General features: G+C 32.1%; 1 protein-coding gene across 1 annotated transcript; it reads left to right on the top strand.

Annotated features, from left to right (window-relative positions):
- The first annotated feature begins 8,885 nt into the window (after positions 1-8,885).
- On the top strand, positions 8,886-16,672 carry LOC132758022 (uncharacterized). The gene is made up of 4 exons (XM_060749542.1): positions 8,886-9,279; positions 12,946-13,071; positions 13,684-13,900; positions 15,006-16,672. Exons 1-3 carry the CDS (start codon positions 8,991-8,993, stop codon positions 13,866-13,868), a joined length of 600 nt encoding a protein of 199 aa, XP_060605525.1. The 5' UTR covers positions 8,886-8,990; the 3' UTR covers positions 13,869-13,900; positions 15,006-16,672.

Genomic DNA, 16,672 nt, shown 5'->3' with positions numbered 1-16,672 from the left:
GTAGAAAAACAAAGAGGGGTGAAATAATTGATGGAAACGTTTGTTTGTAGCATCCCTAAACTTATATGGCTTCTTGCATAATTACAAACAAAAACATTAACTTCTACAGAAAAACATAATATCAAACATCAATATTATTCATGTCTCTAGTTCATTTCTATAGAAAACCGCCTCCGTGAGTGACTTCTAATCCAGTTACCTCTCTGGCGTTGGTTCGATCCCCGGGAGATGCTTTGGTAGTTTAGCGCGGAGGAAGGTAGTCTAGCACTGGTATAACTCTCCAGGAACGATGGTTAGGAAGCTACCCGCCTATATGACTGAAATACTGTTGGGAAAAGGCGTTAAATGAAACAAACAAAGAAACAAACATCATTTCTATAGCTAAGTTACACAATAAGTTATCAATATTTATTTGTTTTTACATTAACTAGAATATCGTAATGAGGAGGAAACATATTTGTAAAATTATTTCGCTTATTTAATATGCATATATAATCAAGCACACAAAAGACGTTTTGCTCCATCCAATTAACAACTTGTATGCTAAAATTCGCTTGAAATAAATTATCATTAATTTTATCAATACATTTTACAAACGGTCATATTCAATACATTTATTGAATAGTGTAAACAGATGTGATCATGTTGATATTAGATATTGGAATAAAATATTAAAAATCTCATTTTACCACCAGGTAAAATGTCTTTTTGACTTGATATATATCAACTACATGTATATTGATTTATTTAGATCAATTTTCAATTAAATGGAAAAATTGATTTTATATAATAATGTTAATTGAAATACATTTGCGCTATTCATTGTCTTGTTATATTATTTGTGCAATTCAAACGTGTTTACATGCTTGTTTTACGGCAGATGCTCTTTTAGAAGTACACCCTCTTATTATTGAGGTGGTTTGTTTCACTATATCTATTTGATATTCTCATACTCATTAAAGTGACATAATGCCCATCCAGACGTAAATGGTGGTTGTACAAGTCAAATTCAATTTAACTTCAATTTTTTCCACATTTGCTTTCCATTTCATAATGAATCACAGAAAATTCTATAAATACCAATCGGAATACATTGTGTATATAAAAATAGTTAACGTTCAATTAGTGAAAAAGAGATGGGCAGTTATTTCATATTTTTGCCATTTGTTATATTTTATCTTTAACATTTTTTTTATACTTTATACTAAACATTCTATGTTATCTGTTATTGGTCAATAGCCATTATATTGATAGCCAATCATTTTGTAATTCATAGCAAATGCAGCTCAACATGACCATATAACTTTAACAAACCAGTATATATCAAGGCAATATTGCGCACGAATAATTGAATAAACTTAGCTTTATTAACATTAGGGTTGCATTTGTAAAAAAAACTAAACTTTTAGCAATGAGTTCAGGAAAATGTTATAAACAATATGTGATGTAAATATTTTTTGCTGGACAAGTTTCTTCAAGTTTATATTACAATTATACCGGTGTCATTTTTTTTATCTCATAACTATATTTATACAAATTTCTTTTCAATAAGAAACACCAGCTTATCATAGAACAAGTGTTATATAACATATTATAATAATTCACGTTTGTACCTTTGCTTTTCATTTGATAATTTTGACTTGTATATAGTTTTAGAATACACGGCTGCTGTCAATTTATGCAGAAATTTCATTTCTCTTTTCTGAAAAAGAAAGTTTGTTGTATAAAAGATTTTTGACAGGTTATATTGTCGTATATTAACGGTTATTTGCAATATAACCATCGTCTAGCGGCTCGGTGATATTTGTAAACAACCGTTTATATAGGGTCATATTACCTGTCAAAATCTGATCAAATACTGATTTCACATTTCATTTCCCGATGTCTGAAAGATTTTCTCAGAAATATGTAACATTTATTTTTAAAAACCAATTAAACATGTTGACATTGATTATAATATAAAAAGACTATGTGCCAAATGCACAACCAGCGGATTCGAAAAAGCCTAATGAAGATAGTTACATGCTAGCTCGTGCAAAGTGTCGAAATTTGATACGTCGATTATTTTCTCTATGGCCCTTCAACTTCGACTTCGGGGTTGCGTTCATTGAACGCTGCCTTTCCTTGTTGATCTTGTTTAACATATTTCACCATTTGAAATGTATACTGTGCTCAAATTCGACCTTGCACATTTCAGTAATTTTAAAAATAATTTAATAAGTAAATGAGTAATCCACTTGACATAGACAGAAAGTATCCTTGCAAAGTCTATCCTCATACCACTATGTTTTAATAATGTGAAACAATAAAATTCTTTTATGAGGTACACCTCTTGCAATTGCATTAATTTTTCAACAAACAAAGAGAGAAAACAAGAAAGATAAAAGTGTAATATTTCAAAGTATTGTCGTCATACTAATGCTAAATGCGAAAAAAGTAAATACGACAGAGAAGTGAAAAATGTGCAGATATATTGTTGTCCCCGGAAATGTTTTTTTTTATTATCTTGAAGGAACATTTTCTTCTTCTCCATTAGTTTTACTTGCGATACGATGAACTTGATTCTCTTGATTCGCTTGAAGAGCTTGATTCGCTCGAAACAGATCTTCTAGATTTTGATTCACCAAAATTTGCGGAATTTAAGTTTTCTCGTTCTGCCTCGTCATGACTTTCGCTCGACTCAAAAGAATCTCCTATCGCGGTTTCACTGTCATCATCACTGTCAGTGGTCGTTTTCCCAGCAATATTAGCTTGAGCCTCAGCTTGTTTTATGCTTGCACAATTACTATCTAAAAGCAAATAAAACATGAGTATGCATAGGTTATTGTTCATGAGTAAGCATTTACAAAATTCAATTGGTCAAGAGAGACTCAGCCATTCAATCGGGACAACATGAACTAATGTCCGAGATCCATTGTCGTGTAAACATTAAGACTAATCTATCCTGCGACGCCTGGATTACAAGTCCGACGTTTTCCCTAATGGGTATAATTATAATTTGTATATAATTTTCATATGTGAACTATAACATGCTTATAGTTCACTCCACCCCTTTTTGGGGCCATCCGTTTGAGGTAACTTACAACAAGCCCATAATAGAATATTCGAAGCCGTTGACTTTTGGCAAGACCTTCTAATACCCAAATGGACGATTACTTTGACTGAACAGGTAGAATAGCCTAACATGTACAGTTTGCGTGTCACAAGATGTTAGAACAACATAGTGTGGGTAAGGGCTTTTTTATTATATGTATACGACAGTCGCTCTATGTAAATCGGAACTACAGACATCTCTGAAATATCGGTTTGTGAAAGACCGGTCGGTCTTGCAGTCGAACAATGAAGACTAGTCATTTTGTATAAATTGTTGCGGGAAAGCACCATTTGTGTTTCAGCTTATAATTTAAAAGCATTGATATAAATATTAATAGAAGACAATCAATATTTAAAACAAAGTTCTTAAAGTGTTGCCAACTCTACTAATCTAATTGTGCGCGAATGGTTCTTTTAAAATAAAGAGATATTGTATGCCCCCGGCCCCTACATGCATAAGGTAGAAATATGATAGATGTCGGTCTGTAATAAGTTAATCCTTACAGAGTAAACATACAGAGAAATATTGTTTGTATTAACTGTGCCGAATGTAAAACAATAGGGTCAATAGTTTTAATGTTATTATGTATGCAACTTCCTCATGACATTTTAAATGTAGTTTGAACAAGCAAAACAAGGAAAATTAAAAATTCCAAAAGAACGTCTATAACCGTACTGGAAAGTGCAAGCTACTTAATCCTGATTTTTATTAATCTCGACTGGATTGTCATATTAACATTTGAATGCAACTTGCAGATATTAATGCATTTAACTGAAATTAAATCTTTGATCATTGCACTTTTACATAAGCATACAATGCATTGCTACACATGATCTGTTTGATACGGTAATTTTGTAATTTGTTGCTATTGATTGCTGTGTTTAGTTCGATTAGACTGACGTAGCCGTCAATAATGCTTTTAGTTTAGTAATGCACTTTAGTTCGTTGACTGTACACACAATAAGGTTAATATAAACTTATGAAAAAATAATCAGTTTTTCAGATGTTGTTTTCGCCGAGCGGCATTCTTTAGCTATTCTATTTTCAAAATGCCTGGCTTATTTTCATGTTGAAATGTTTAAATATGCCAGTGCCTGTGCTAGTGTGTGTTTACGGTTATTTGCCCTATATACCATAGTACTGTCCATGAACAGGCTCAATCAAACCAAGCCTGTCACATTTTCTATTTTGTCGTTTTGTGATACCTTCAGGGATTTTTCATTATTTTTATATTTGGTGTCTTGCTTGACTCCTTGCTGGTGATCCCGTGTTGCTTGATTTTCTACAGGCTTAATCAAATCGAGAGTCTGAAAGTTTTTTGGCGATTTGAACGTTTTTTGTGACACTAATATTGAAGTGAATACGCTTGTTTATTAACAAAAGCCTACATGTAAAAAGTACAGAAAAAAACAGAATCCCTTCCGAAGGCCAAACACGGCAAAATTGTCAATATTGCAGGCTCGGTTTCATTGAGTCTGTTCATAGTCCACCATCTTGGGTGAAAGCACCGTCACACGGAAAATCTGCATAGTTTTGCATAATTTATTATAAAATACAACAACATTTTGATGTAAAAAATTTGCAATTGGCAAATCATCCTCCAGTGCATTTACACAACACACACTGGTGAAATAGTTTCTGAATGTTCCTCTGGATCTGGGTTTCAGTCTGGTCCTAATGTTTGTCAGCCTTCAGTGATAAGTTCTTTTGATGTTGCTTTTAAACAACTTAATGGAGACCAAAAAGGCAGGTAACAGCTTTTTAACACAGTGTATTTAATTTATCATGTATCCTTTATTGCTTTTCCTCCAAGATAAAAATGGTATTGTCTTCCCTGATAAAGCTTGTAAACGTTTCACGGAATAAATCTTCATAGATACAAACACAACGAACCGTTAGCTCTAGTTAGAAATATCAATGTCCTTTTAATTATGTTTGATGATGCCACAGATGTTTCTATTAGTAAACATGAAACAGATTATGCAAGCGTTGCTGTGCTAGGCGTCCCTCGTAATATATTTCTGAGTATAAATGTAGTTGAGCATGCACATGCTGAGCGAATTTTGCGAGCTATTTAATCTTCAGTAGACAGTGTAATCCCAGCCTGGGACAGGAAGAGAAAGTTAATTGCAACAAGGTCGGATGGTGCTAGTGTCAATCTGGGAAAAAGACATAGTGTAGCAAAGCTTCTTTCAGATGAAGTTCCAATTGAAATTTGTTTGCTATGCACTGTAAGTGTGCACAGAGCCAAAGACTTATACTTGGAGCAATAGATGCTATGAAAGGAAGAGAATGTAAATTGTTTGCAGATTTAAAATATGACTTTTGAATTTACACACACATTACCATTTTAGTGCAAAGGCTTAAAGGGAATAAGAGCAGTTGTCTGATGCCATGGAAGAAAAGATACCCAAACCTCTTAATCTTTCTGGTACAAGATAGATGCCGCATCTGATAGAGAAATACAGAATCCCTCACTCAGTTCTCCTTCCTTAATTGAACTTTTGGAAAATATCCTTTTTGAAGATCATGAATTGCGGCAAAGGAGATCACGTCTTATACATTAGCATTTGAAGGTGTATAAACTGCTGCACTACATGCACTGACTACGAGATACACTTACAGTCCTAAATCAATTCTTTTTACAATTCCAGAGAGATAGCTGTGTTTTACCTGAAGCATGTGATGCTCTGGAAGTTTCATGTTTTACTGCCATTACAAAATCCCAAGTAGGGTTCGTTATACATCGTCTTCTGAATTTGTGCTGATCACCATTTCTCTGCCTTTGTCAACTTTTGTAGCTTAGATCATAGAGAACGGAAATCGGATATTTGTCTCTATTATCTAGATTAATCTGTCATCAATTCCGTTTAATTCAAATTTCACGTCAATAAAATATCACACTTACTATCAAGTCTAAATGAAATATGATAAACAAGACCAACAAGGAAAGGCGGCGTTCAATGCACACAACCCCCAAAAGACCCAGCAACAAGAACCAGTGGCAAGGAGCCCAGGCGGACCCCAAACAAAAACAGGACAGGGCACAAGACATAGCACGGACAGGTTAATCACTAAAATGATAAATAACTTGTAACTGATAAGGAATTCAAAGAAAACAAATAAATGATTGAATAATAGGCCCTCAAAGTCAAAGGGCAGAGAGGAAGGGGACAGGAGATCGGGTGAAGGGGGGAGGTGGGTAAATCAAAGAAACAAAAACTAGGGGCAAATGGGAAGATACTTACCGTAGATGAAAAAACAACAAGGGACACAAGCAAAAGTGTCACCAAAACAGTATTAAATAACATAGAAATACATCTGAGGAACAAATAGGGGCGCCGCCTTGGAACAGTCTGCAGCACAAGTACTGCTGGGGAGTTTAAACCGGTTAATGGTGCACCAAACCTCACTCTTAGCCCCATCATGTTCCTATAAACGAGACGGTGTAAATAAAATAAATCCCCGCCAAGTGAAATTCTAACAGTTGTTATGGTTACAAAAGGTTAAATAAGTAAAATACCAAAATGACCGTGAAGAAACATATAAATGTAAACCCAATGACCATAACAAAAGTACTCAATGTCCTAAAGGAAGACAGAGCAACGAGAAAATCACCTACAAGGGCCCGACGAAGCAAGGCAGAAGACGAGCATTAAGACAATTTAGTCCCAAAGGGCTTGAAGAACTGTCCATCATAGAGTCTCCCACTTGGTCTGTCAGATGTGATCAAAAGAGGAAAGTGTAGTGTCAAACTGTAAAAGGGTTGAACGCTAAGCATGCAGTATGTCTTAAAATAGTGGGGTCATAACCTCTTTTAATAAAACGTTTAATGATTTTAATAAAAACAGCAGAAAAATTACCATGACCTAAACTCTTACGAAGTTTGTTAATCACATCGCCATAAAAACCAGGCTGGCAAATCCCTTGTCGCAGAAGAGATTTTAAATCACTATTGAATTTTGAAATTAAATCAAAATTATGATTGTAAAATTTTGTAAAATATTTCCGTAATTTATGAAAGCGGAAGCTTGCTGGTAATAAAAATATTCCGCTCGTTGATATCAAGTTCACTTTATTAGTACTAGATGGTAGAACAAATATTTTCAGCCAAAGGCCGTTTTAAATCAGTGTGACATCCTGTAAAATTTACATGGAAGTAGTAAATATAAGAAGATTTTTTATTCGGCGTTCTAAAATTACAAACCACAGTCTTGGAATATACTTAGCCATTCTAAAATAATATATGTAAACGGAAGTTTTTGTCTAAAATAAAGTTTAATGATCATAGTTCTAAGAAATGTAAAGTAGTTCTTGCCGTTATAATATAAAATGAACGGGACAGTTCTATAACTTTCTAAATAAATTGCTTAGATATTCAAATCCTGTTTAACGTTTCTATACCCACAAACATTTTACGCTGTCTTTAGTTTTCATTGCATTTTCTTGTGAAGTGTTTATTGTTAATTAGAACTCACTGAGTTTATTTTACACAAGAATTTACAGAGACATAGATTTTTGTCCAAAATAACGAGAGCAATAATAACGTTCACGATTCTGAATGTTTACTCATGCACATGAAAATATCGAAAATTATACTAAAAATCTGATTTTATCAGGTTCCTTCAATTTATGATGTTCAATTAGTGTCTATTAAGATGTGTTCTACTGATATAATGTTTGTAATTTTCACATATTTAACTAAATTAGGTATTTATCAATATAATTGCCTACCAACTGCGTACATAATTGTGTTCTTATCGAAACACGACAGGTTCATTTAGGGAAACATACACCTTTTCAAAATTAATGACCCTACATGAAATTATTATGGCATTGTTACGCAAGCAATGATAACATTTCTATACGATATGTACGTAAAGCCTATTAGATAAAAGGCGAATAAAGGTGACGTCAGGATAAGACCCCGAGTGTATATTGTCCAGTTCAGTTTTCTTCATTATTTCTAATAGATTGTACTGGTATTCTCAAAACACCACACTGTAGAGAAACAAACTTTTCAACCTCGTGTTAAAAAATTATAAATTTTTTGAACTTGGTGCAAAAACTGTACACTATTATTTGTACTTTATAATGCATATTTTTTTATTTTAATTAATCATCCTTCTCCCATTCTAAAATTGTAATTGTTAATTTACGCAATGTTAAAATAAACTCAGAATAACCAGTCCATGTATTCAACTAGTAATACTTGATACAGAGGCATGTAAGGGTTATGTGTCCGAGGGTATAAGAACAATATTACCAGGTGAGATATTCTCTAATTCTCTCGATTACTTGTTAGGTTGAAAGTATATTGCTATATATAATAGTTTTCAAATAATAACGGTTTTAAGAATGGCTTATAAATTTTATTTACTTTCGGCGCGCTAGACCAATACCGTGTCAATATCTCGAACCCAAACAAAGAAAAACGTTTTTAATTAAAGTCAAGTATCTAAAATACGTGTTAGCAACATTGAGGGCTTTAATTATTAGGAATATGAGTAAGGCCACTAAACTAATCACTATAATTACTAGATATTGATTCAACGAAATGTAGACTTATTTTTTATTATATTTAATTTGTTTAATTGCAAATTAATATGGAGAACGAATTTGAAATCTACCTTATGAGAGTGACAATCTCTGATGTAACGGTCTTTGTCAATCATGGTTAACAGTTCCACTTCTCACAGTAGCGTAACACAAATACAATTACCGGAATTAAGCAAATTACATCTCCGTTCATTATTTTATATGTCTGTAAACACGTAGGCAGAGTGTACGTCTTTACATAGGATATTTTTTTTAAAAAAAAATCTTAAGGAATAATGTTATTTACTTAAAGATATTAAAAGCTAAAACATCGTTTATGTAATTAATACATCAAATCATGCAGTTTCATACGAAATATTTTACTTTGAGTGTGTGTATTGTGTTAGCAATGAACCACACCTGTTTCTGTTTACAATTTCAATTATATGATTTGAACGTGAAAATCACCACTGTACTTGAAACAGTAAATGGGATTTCTTTATCTCAATGTGCAGCTTATTCTGAAATCCAAGAAAACATGAAAGCTTTTAATTACAATCAGGATGGACAAATATGTGAGGTTAGCAGTCAGACACCAGGCCCTTCAGTACAAGCGTCAAATGGATGGAAGGTGTTTATTCCTGCAGGTACTTTTTCTAACAGAAATATTTTGATAAAAGATGATAAGATTTGTTTGCATATTGAATCTACTTAACCTCTGTAAGCTATCAATCAGTAATATTAATTTCAATTACCATGAAATAGTTTATTATGTTTTTGATGTTTAGATTTTTATACTCAAACTCCTCAAGATTGTAATGGTTTAAAAAGAATAAAATATGAAAAACAAGATCTACATAGAAGGGCCGAATTCAATGAACGCATCACACGACACAAGAGCCCAACAAAATAGTGAAACAGAATCCCTAAAGATGCCCAACATGGCAAAATTAAAAATGTTGCAGACTCGGTTTGATTGAATCTTTTCATGGACCATACTGAAAAATGCAAGCTACCGTTCACGCCCTGTAGCAAACACTGGCTTAAGCAGAATTCAACATATAATCAAGAAAATGGTGACATTTTGAATTTAGAAACATCGCAGGTGTGTTCCTACGGCGGTTAAAATGGAACCTCCAGTGTAATACAAAACTGTTGGTTATAAGTTAAGGTTATAAGTAATTTTGTAATGGTCATTAGGTTTCCATTGACAATTCTGTACAAGACCATATTTGAGGTTTTTTATATCTAACGTTTTGTTACGTAATAACTTTTGCTTGAATTTTTTGGGGCTATGTGTGAGATTGGCGCACCTTTAATCGGGTTAAACACACATGAAATTATGTTAGCTATAAACTGTTTTAAGGCAGCGTCCCTTTGTGTTTATTTAATGTCTTGTTGAGGTGTTTATATGGGATAACACTTCTGTCTCTGTGTTTCACCATTAGTTTTATATTTCGTCAACGGTTAGTATTTCCCTACCATTGAATTTGCAATTTTGACAGCAAGTATCCGTTGCCCTTACCCGCTTTTCCTTCAACACTTTTTATCTAATAGAAAAACGTTTTGTTGATTGTGGCATTTATATATTTCCTTATTAAATTGTTGTTTGTTGGTTATAAATATTTTAACACGTTCTTTCTCTAACTTTGTGCTCTCCTTTTTGTCTGTAGCCTTGCTGGATGCCTTACTAATAAGTGGTTTGGTACTACATGTATTGCTGCCTACGTTTACTGTTGTGTGGTTTTGTACTAGTGCATGACACTCTCCCGTGTTGATCTGTCATTTTATATTTTATTTGCAATATAAGTTTGACACATACTGAATATGCAATCGTTAGACATTTCTTCGGCTGTTACTCTTGTTACTTTAAAAAGAGTAAAAAAAACTGAATGCTGTAAAATACCGTGTCATTCTTTAAGACGTCGTAACGCCAATTTCTTTATTGTTCACCATTGGTGTTATATGTTTTTGGTCGATAATGAATTGTAACAAATTACCGTCCTAACATCACTAGTCGTGCATGACCCTGTATCACTAGACTTTCAAGAGTCCGATTGAGCACCCGATGGATAAGCTTGAGAGGCATGCCGGCTGTTTATTACTAGACTGGCTGAACTTCTTCATGCTCTGATTGATGAATGGGGTCAAATACCAGTAATTCGGTGAGTGCGTAAGGTTGCATCAACGATTAAACGATGCAAAAACGTAATTCGACAACAGTGTGCATGTTACTTTGGTTACGACTTAATGTGTCCGATAAAGTGAACGTTTTGGTTTAGAATTCATATTTATTTGACTATTTTATATTTCCTGAAAGTTCAACTGTACAATGATGAGTTTGGTCAACTTTGATTTGATATTGTGATTATCAAGAATTACTACCCTTTGATTTACTGTTAATTAAAGAGTCACTCATTCTTCTTTCAAATATCAAATTCTTTTATAATGTCAAATTTAACTTGTGTTTGCATAATTTCGTTTCAATTTGTTTTAATATATTATAATAATGGTACATTCTGTTTTTGTTTACGATGGTTTGCAAAATAAATTGTGTTAAATTCCCATAGGTATATACATGTATTACTTTAGCGATTATCCCGAATTTAATACACTTAATTCGATAATTCGAAACGCTGCGCAATATTCCGTGTATGTTTTGAATAATATATGGGTTTTAAAACAAATTAGTTATATTGATAAGATTTATTTCTGATATATGAAATAAGTTTTCATAAGAACACCAGTGCAGCTTTTAAAACATCGTAAAATATTACTTCACGACCGTGTTCATATTCTGACATGACTTCAATATGCGTTATACAGACATAATATTAATGACAAACGTCATAGTATCGGCCCGTGATATGTTATCAATAAAAATATCACTTTTTTACTGTAAAAACTTATTTTCGGTATATGCTAAATAGAATATTAAATGCGTATAGCTTCATAACTCAATTTATTGAACGCCTTGATAAAATTTGGTAATTTTATTTTGTTAAGAACAATACTAAGTTCAATTGGATGAGTTCACAGCTGTCAATCCCATATTTGCAGAGGAGCTAGCCGAGTACGATATATTTAAGCAGTTGTGTCTATTGACGTCGTTATTTCCCAAATACTTGCTATTTTAAATGTTAAGTTAACATAATTCCTTAATTTCAACAACAACAAGGATTTGTTACTCTTACATGAAAACGAGGCTATGTGGGGTATAGTGCGCATTGGTATAGGTAGTTTAGACTCTGACAATGAAACGAGGCTATATGGGATACAATTTGCATTTGATATAGATATTTAGACTCTTGAAATGGAAAAAAGGACTAATAAATTAGATCGGATTCAATAATGATTTCTATTGGAACATAAAGTGGCTCAAACGCTGGAGGGTCATCAATTATCTTTTATAAGGTTTGAAAGAAAAAAAAATATAATAATTATATAATAATTATTCAATTTAAATCTCGCCATGGGTTCGAATGTAATTTTATTCACCCTCTTCCATAAACTTTTTAAGTATGAGTTGTAGCATGGCCGAGAGGTTAACGTGGCGGACTTGTAATTTCAGGATTGCTGACCTTGGGGTTTAAATTTCGTCAGGGATTAACCGTTCTTTTTGGGAGCAAGAACTTTTACACTCATTGCTTAGTACTGGTTGGTCCAAGAAACGGATTCAAGATTGTTTCAATTAGCTTAAAGCTTCCAACACAATCGAACTATATTGTAAAATAAATTTGTACAAACTTATTATAACTAACTTATGCTAATTGCTGAACCATAATTACAACAAATTACATTTATAACGTAGTTTCACTATTAATTTGAACACATGGTTTAATGACTGAAATACTGTTGGAAAAGGAAAGGCGTAAAATGAAACAAACAAACAAACAAACAAATAATTTGAGCACGTTCATAACAGGTAAAAGGCAAAACAAATGTGATTTTGCAACATTGGGCTTAATAAACGTACCAATTTGTAAAAGAAGTTTCTTTTCGCTTAAAATTAACACTTGGTGCTCAATAATCAGCACTGAAACTTCATGTTTATATAGAAATATTTAATGCTATTAACGAATATTTATTTACGTTGAATTAATAATAATTGATATACATATATATATAAAATCTAACGTATAATTTTATATAATTAAATATCAAACATTATATAATTATCAATGTTCTAAGAACTAAGAACTAAGTAATTCAAGGAAAGTATAAATTTAATGTAAATTTCTCGATACATTTGAAAAATCAATTCGGTATGATTTATATCTGAATATTTTCTTACGCTATATTTTTTGGAACAGTTGCAGAAACAACAACATCAACGGCACCGACCACGACAACAACAACGACAACAGCACCCCAACCTCCAACAACAACAGCAGCAACAGCAGCAGCATCGGGAGGATCTGACGGTTGCGTACCCGGCGGTAAGGCATGTCTCGTGTAATTCACATGAAATATAAAAACTAAATTTTGAAGGTAAAAATTCTAGAAAAAAAAAATATTGAAAATAATTGAAACTGATTTCGCGAAACAAAGAACCTTAGGGCAAGCCTTCATTTTTTTATTTGTTTCCATTCCGAGAACCCAAGCTAGTTTTGGGTAGGGCAAGTATGTAGTAAAATATTTTTTTACTCCAAACTATGTTTTTTTAGTGTGTTTTTTTTTTATTTTCTATCAAGATTATATGGAGTTCGAAACAAAAAGTGATGTTTTAGTATTTTTTTTAAGCTTACAGCCATATTTTCAGTTTTCATAAAGATGATAAAAATATGAGAATTTTTTTCGTATTTTAGGCATATAAAATTTGGGAATGACCCTTAAAATAGTGGCCATGGAGAAGTAATAATTTCTATGTGAAAATAATTAGATTAATTTGATGCAGAACATTTAAAGAAAAATAAAACAAAAGTGAAGGAATGAAATATATCCATATTGTCTTTTTTATATATGTATCAACTTCTAAGAGCAAGTTTAAAACAATGTAAAAGTTTACAATACATTTCAAAATACTTGATATAAATTATATTTTTGCACAGAGTTTTGCACAGCGGAACAGTTTTTGACTCTCACACAACTATGCGTAAGAGATATTGGCTGCCAGAAGTTTTGCAAATGCAACCAGTTGATGGAAAATAGTGTCATAGTGTACAGATGGGTGGAATTTGAATGTATGTCGGGACTTTTATTTAAAGAATCTCTAGGCCTTTGTGACTGGGCATAGACACTCCAATTGCAATGGAATTTGTTAAGAAGGTACAAACATTAAATTATGTATTTTCATCAAGTTTATAAGTTTAAGTTCGTATGACTTATTTTAAACCAGGATCAAAATTCATTTACAGTAAAGATTTTATTCCTGTTATTTGTGAAAAATGTTGGTAATTGACTAACATGATCCCAGGTAAAGAAATGAAAAGGAAAATAGAATAAAATTTCAAATAAACGATAAATTCAGATCTTTTCCGGTTTCATGTGTAATCTGCTGCCCTCTTAATTCATGTCAAGTTGACGAAATCATTAGTAAAAAAAGGTTTTTCCTTTCATAATCTACAGCATAACTAACACCGGAGTAAATATATATTACTAATAAAAGATAAACTTTTAAACATGGTCGCGTGTCACAACAGTGTTTTATGGGGAAACATAAATATTTACACAGAGTAATAAAGTTCATGGATTATTTTATTTTATAAGTTAGGCTCGACCAGACTTCAATCAATGGTGAAAGGCACAACCTCAAACAGCATTTATACATTCAAACAGACAAACATAGACACACATGTATATGCACGCTTTTATAAACACTCAAACATATACATGCTCATATAGAATATCACAAATACACAGCTCGTACAAAAGTATGACACATTGAATTGGGTTAGGGAGGATAAATAGAAACAAACAAGAAACTGTGCTTTTATTCAATAATTCAGAGTGTACAATAATTGCAGATTATATAACCCATGTCATGCAAATATTATTCTTGTATTCTTGTAAGGAATGCTTTGCATATTTTCTTTAGGCAACTGCGTTTATTTAAAGCATGTTTGAAGATTTTAAGTTGGTTAACGGTTTTTGTAAACGGACAAAACATATCAATAGGTGAATGGTATTATACAATGTTTTTATTTCATGACATCATTACAGTACAATTATTCCTGGGTTCAACAAAACAAAACAACATTTTACATTGAAAAATACACTTCACCAACCATTTCATGACATTTATGGTATTACTTATTTGCATATTCAATTCAATATCATAAAACAAAATATTTTGATTACATGATATCTAATATCATTTCTATTAGAATAACTGTTTGATGTTTAATCTCTAAAGATGAATTATATTTTTCAGAGTCAAGCAGAACGGTAATGGTGGAATAATAAATTCAGTGCACTCACAGTGATTATCATTATTTTACCCTACACTGCATCCCTCATCCGACTTGACTGACATATGATTTTTTTCCCAATAACTCCAATGCATTTTGATGACGTTTGTTAGCAATATAACCACTAAGAGAATGTGTACATTTTGTGCACGTTGTTACGCTCTCATTTGAACTATGAATTACTTTGTACATTTCCTTTTCAAATCGTACACGCAGCAAATAAGATAAATGATTTTATACATTTAGTCACATTGAATTTACGATTACATAAATAACTTAAATTTCCAACTACCTAAAGGTGAATATTAGTTTAAATGTGAAGACTTTGATTGACAATTGAAGATTTGTTTCTTACGTTATGGTTCATAGATGAAATATGATATAAAACTCGTTAACATAATAGTAATAGAAGAAGTCTAAGGCACAAAATATGTTTATAAATAATTGACAATTTATATAGACTTTGTCCTGAAACAAAAGTTATGGTAATGTATATACTTTGATACTTGTATATTGTAACCAAATGTACGGATTTTTTAATTGAATTCTGTATAATAATATTTATGTGTTACGTCTGGTGAAAATGTTGTTTTATGGTGTACATGTAGTAAAGGATGTTACACAAAATTAATGTTGAATGACGTGTTGGATGGTCCCGAGACCTCAATTGTTCAACAAATAGCATACTGAGCTACATTTACATACTTTGGAATGACCTTATATTATTGAGTTTTTTCTTTCAAAATTCCTTCAAAACTTACACTTGACAAATTTAATACATATGTTTAGCATTTCTTATTTATACAATTGAAATATTTAAAAAAAAGATATGACAGGCAAAGAAAGATTCCTCGAAAGTAAAAAAATCAAATTATATGAAAATTGCAGATTCTGTTTAAATGAGGGATCATGAACTCAACATCACATTATGAAATAATTGATATTGAAAAAAATATACCTTAGAGACTTGCCTTTGTCATTACGCATACTTTTCTCCGACCATTTGTATTGTGATATGCAGTACTTTTATTTTTGGAAAGACACGTACGTTACCCCATTGGTCATATGTTGTGTGCATGAATTTAGATTTACCAACCGTAAATCTGTTCTAAGCGCTATGCAGTCCTCGACACTAACTATTATTAGAATTGATAACCAAGATGGGACAGACATATATAACAAAATAGCATAGACTGTTTGATTTTATGTAATGAGGGAATTTTACCTGTACTAAATATCTTCTTGTGTGAGTAAACTAAAAATAAATCATGCGTACATCACATCGTCTCCATCTTAAGTGTCACTGTTTTGCATTGTACTACAAGCATCTGTGTACGTGTGAAAGCAATGTACCGGTATCAAACTTATGTTATCTATCCAACTATTCACCTTTATAAACTAGAAAATAAGTTTGTTAGAAGTAATTTACATCATCTTTTTTTAGGTTTTGTAATTTTTGTTGAGATGATCTCAGAATTAACTTTAATAGCCGCTTATTAAAAAAAACTTACAAGGGCTCGCAAACGCTTAGAAAATTCAACGTGTCAACTTTTGGGTTCTAGAATCCTACCTCTTTTTATTGAAAATAGAACAAAATAAACTTCCTTCTAAAATCTAAATTGTTTAGTTA

The sequence above is a fragment of the Ruditapes philippinarum genome, unplaced genomic scaffold, assembly GCF_026571515.1.
Source record: "Ruditapes philippinarum isolate M1 unplaced genomic scaffold, ASM2657151v2 ctg4753_1_1_1_1, whole genome shotgun sequence".
Taxonomy (NCBI): Eukaryota; Metazoa; Mollusca; class Bivalvia; order Venerida; family Veneridae; genus Ruditapes; species Ruditapes philippinarum.
Note: the sequence above shows the minus strand (reverse complement) of the source record. Positions and strands in the feature narration are given on the sequence as shown.

Bases quoted from the DNA above. Each gene is read 5' to 3' on its own strand.
- LOC132758022 (XM_060749542.1), top strand. From the start codon at position 8,991: ATGCAGTTTCATACGAAATATTTTACTTTGAGTGTGTGTATTGTGTTA. The intron at 9,280-12,945 runs GTACTTTTTCTA...TTTTTGGAACAG, and splicing joins GAAGGTGTTTATTCCTGCAG to TTGCAGAAACAACAACATCA. The intron at 13,072-13,683 runs GTAAGGCATGTC...ATTTTTGCACAG, and splicing joins TGACGGTTGCGTACCCGGCG to AGTTTTGCACAGCGGAACAG.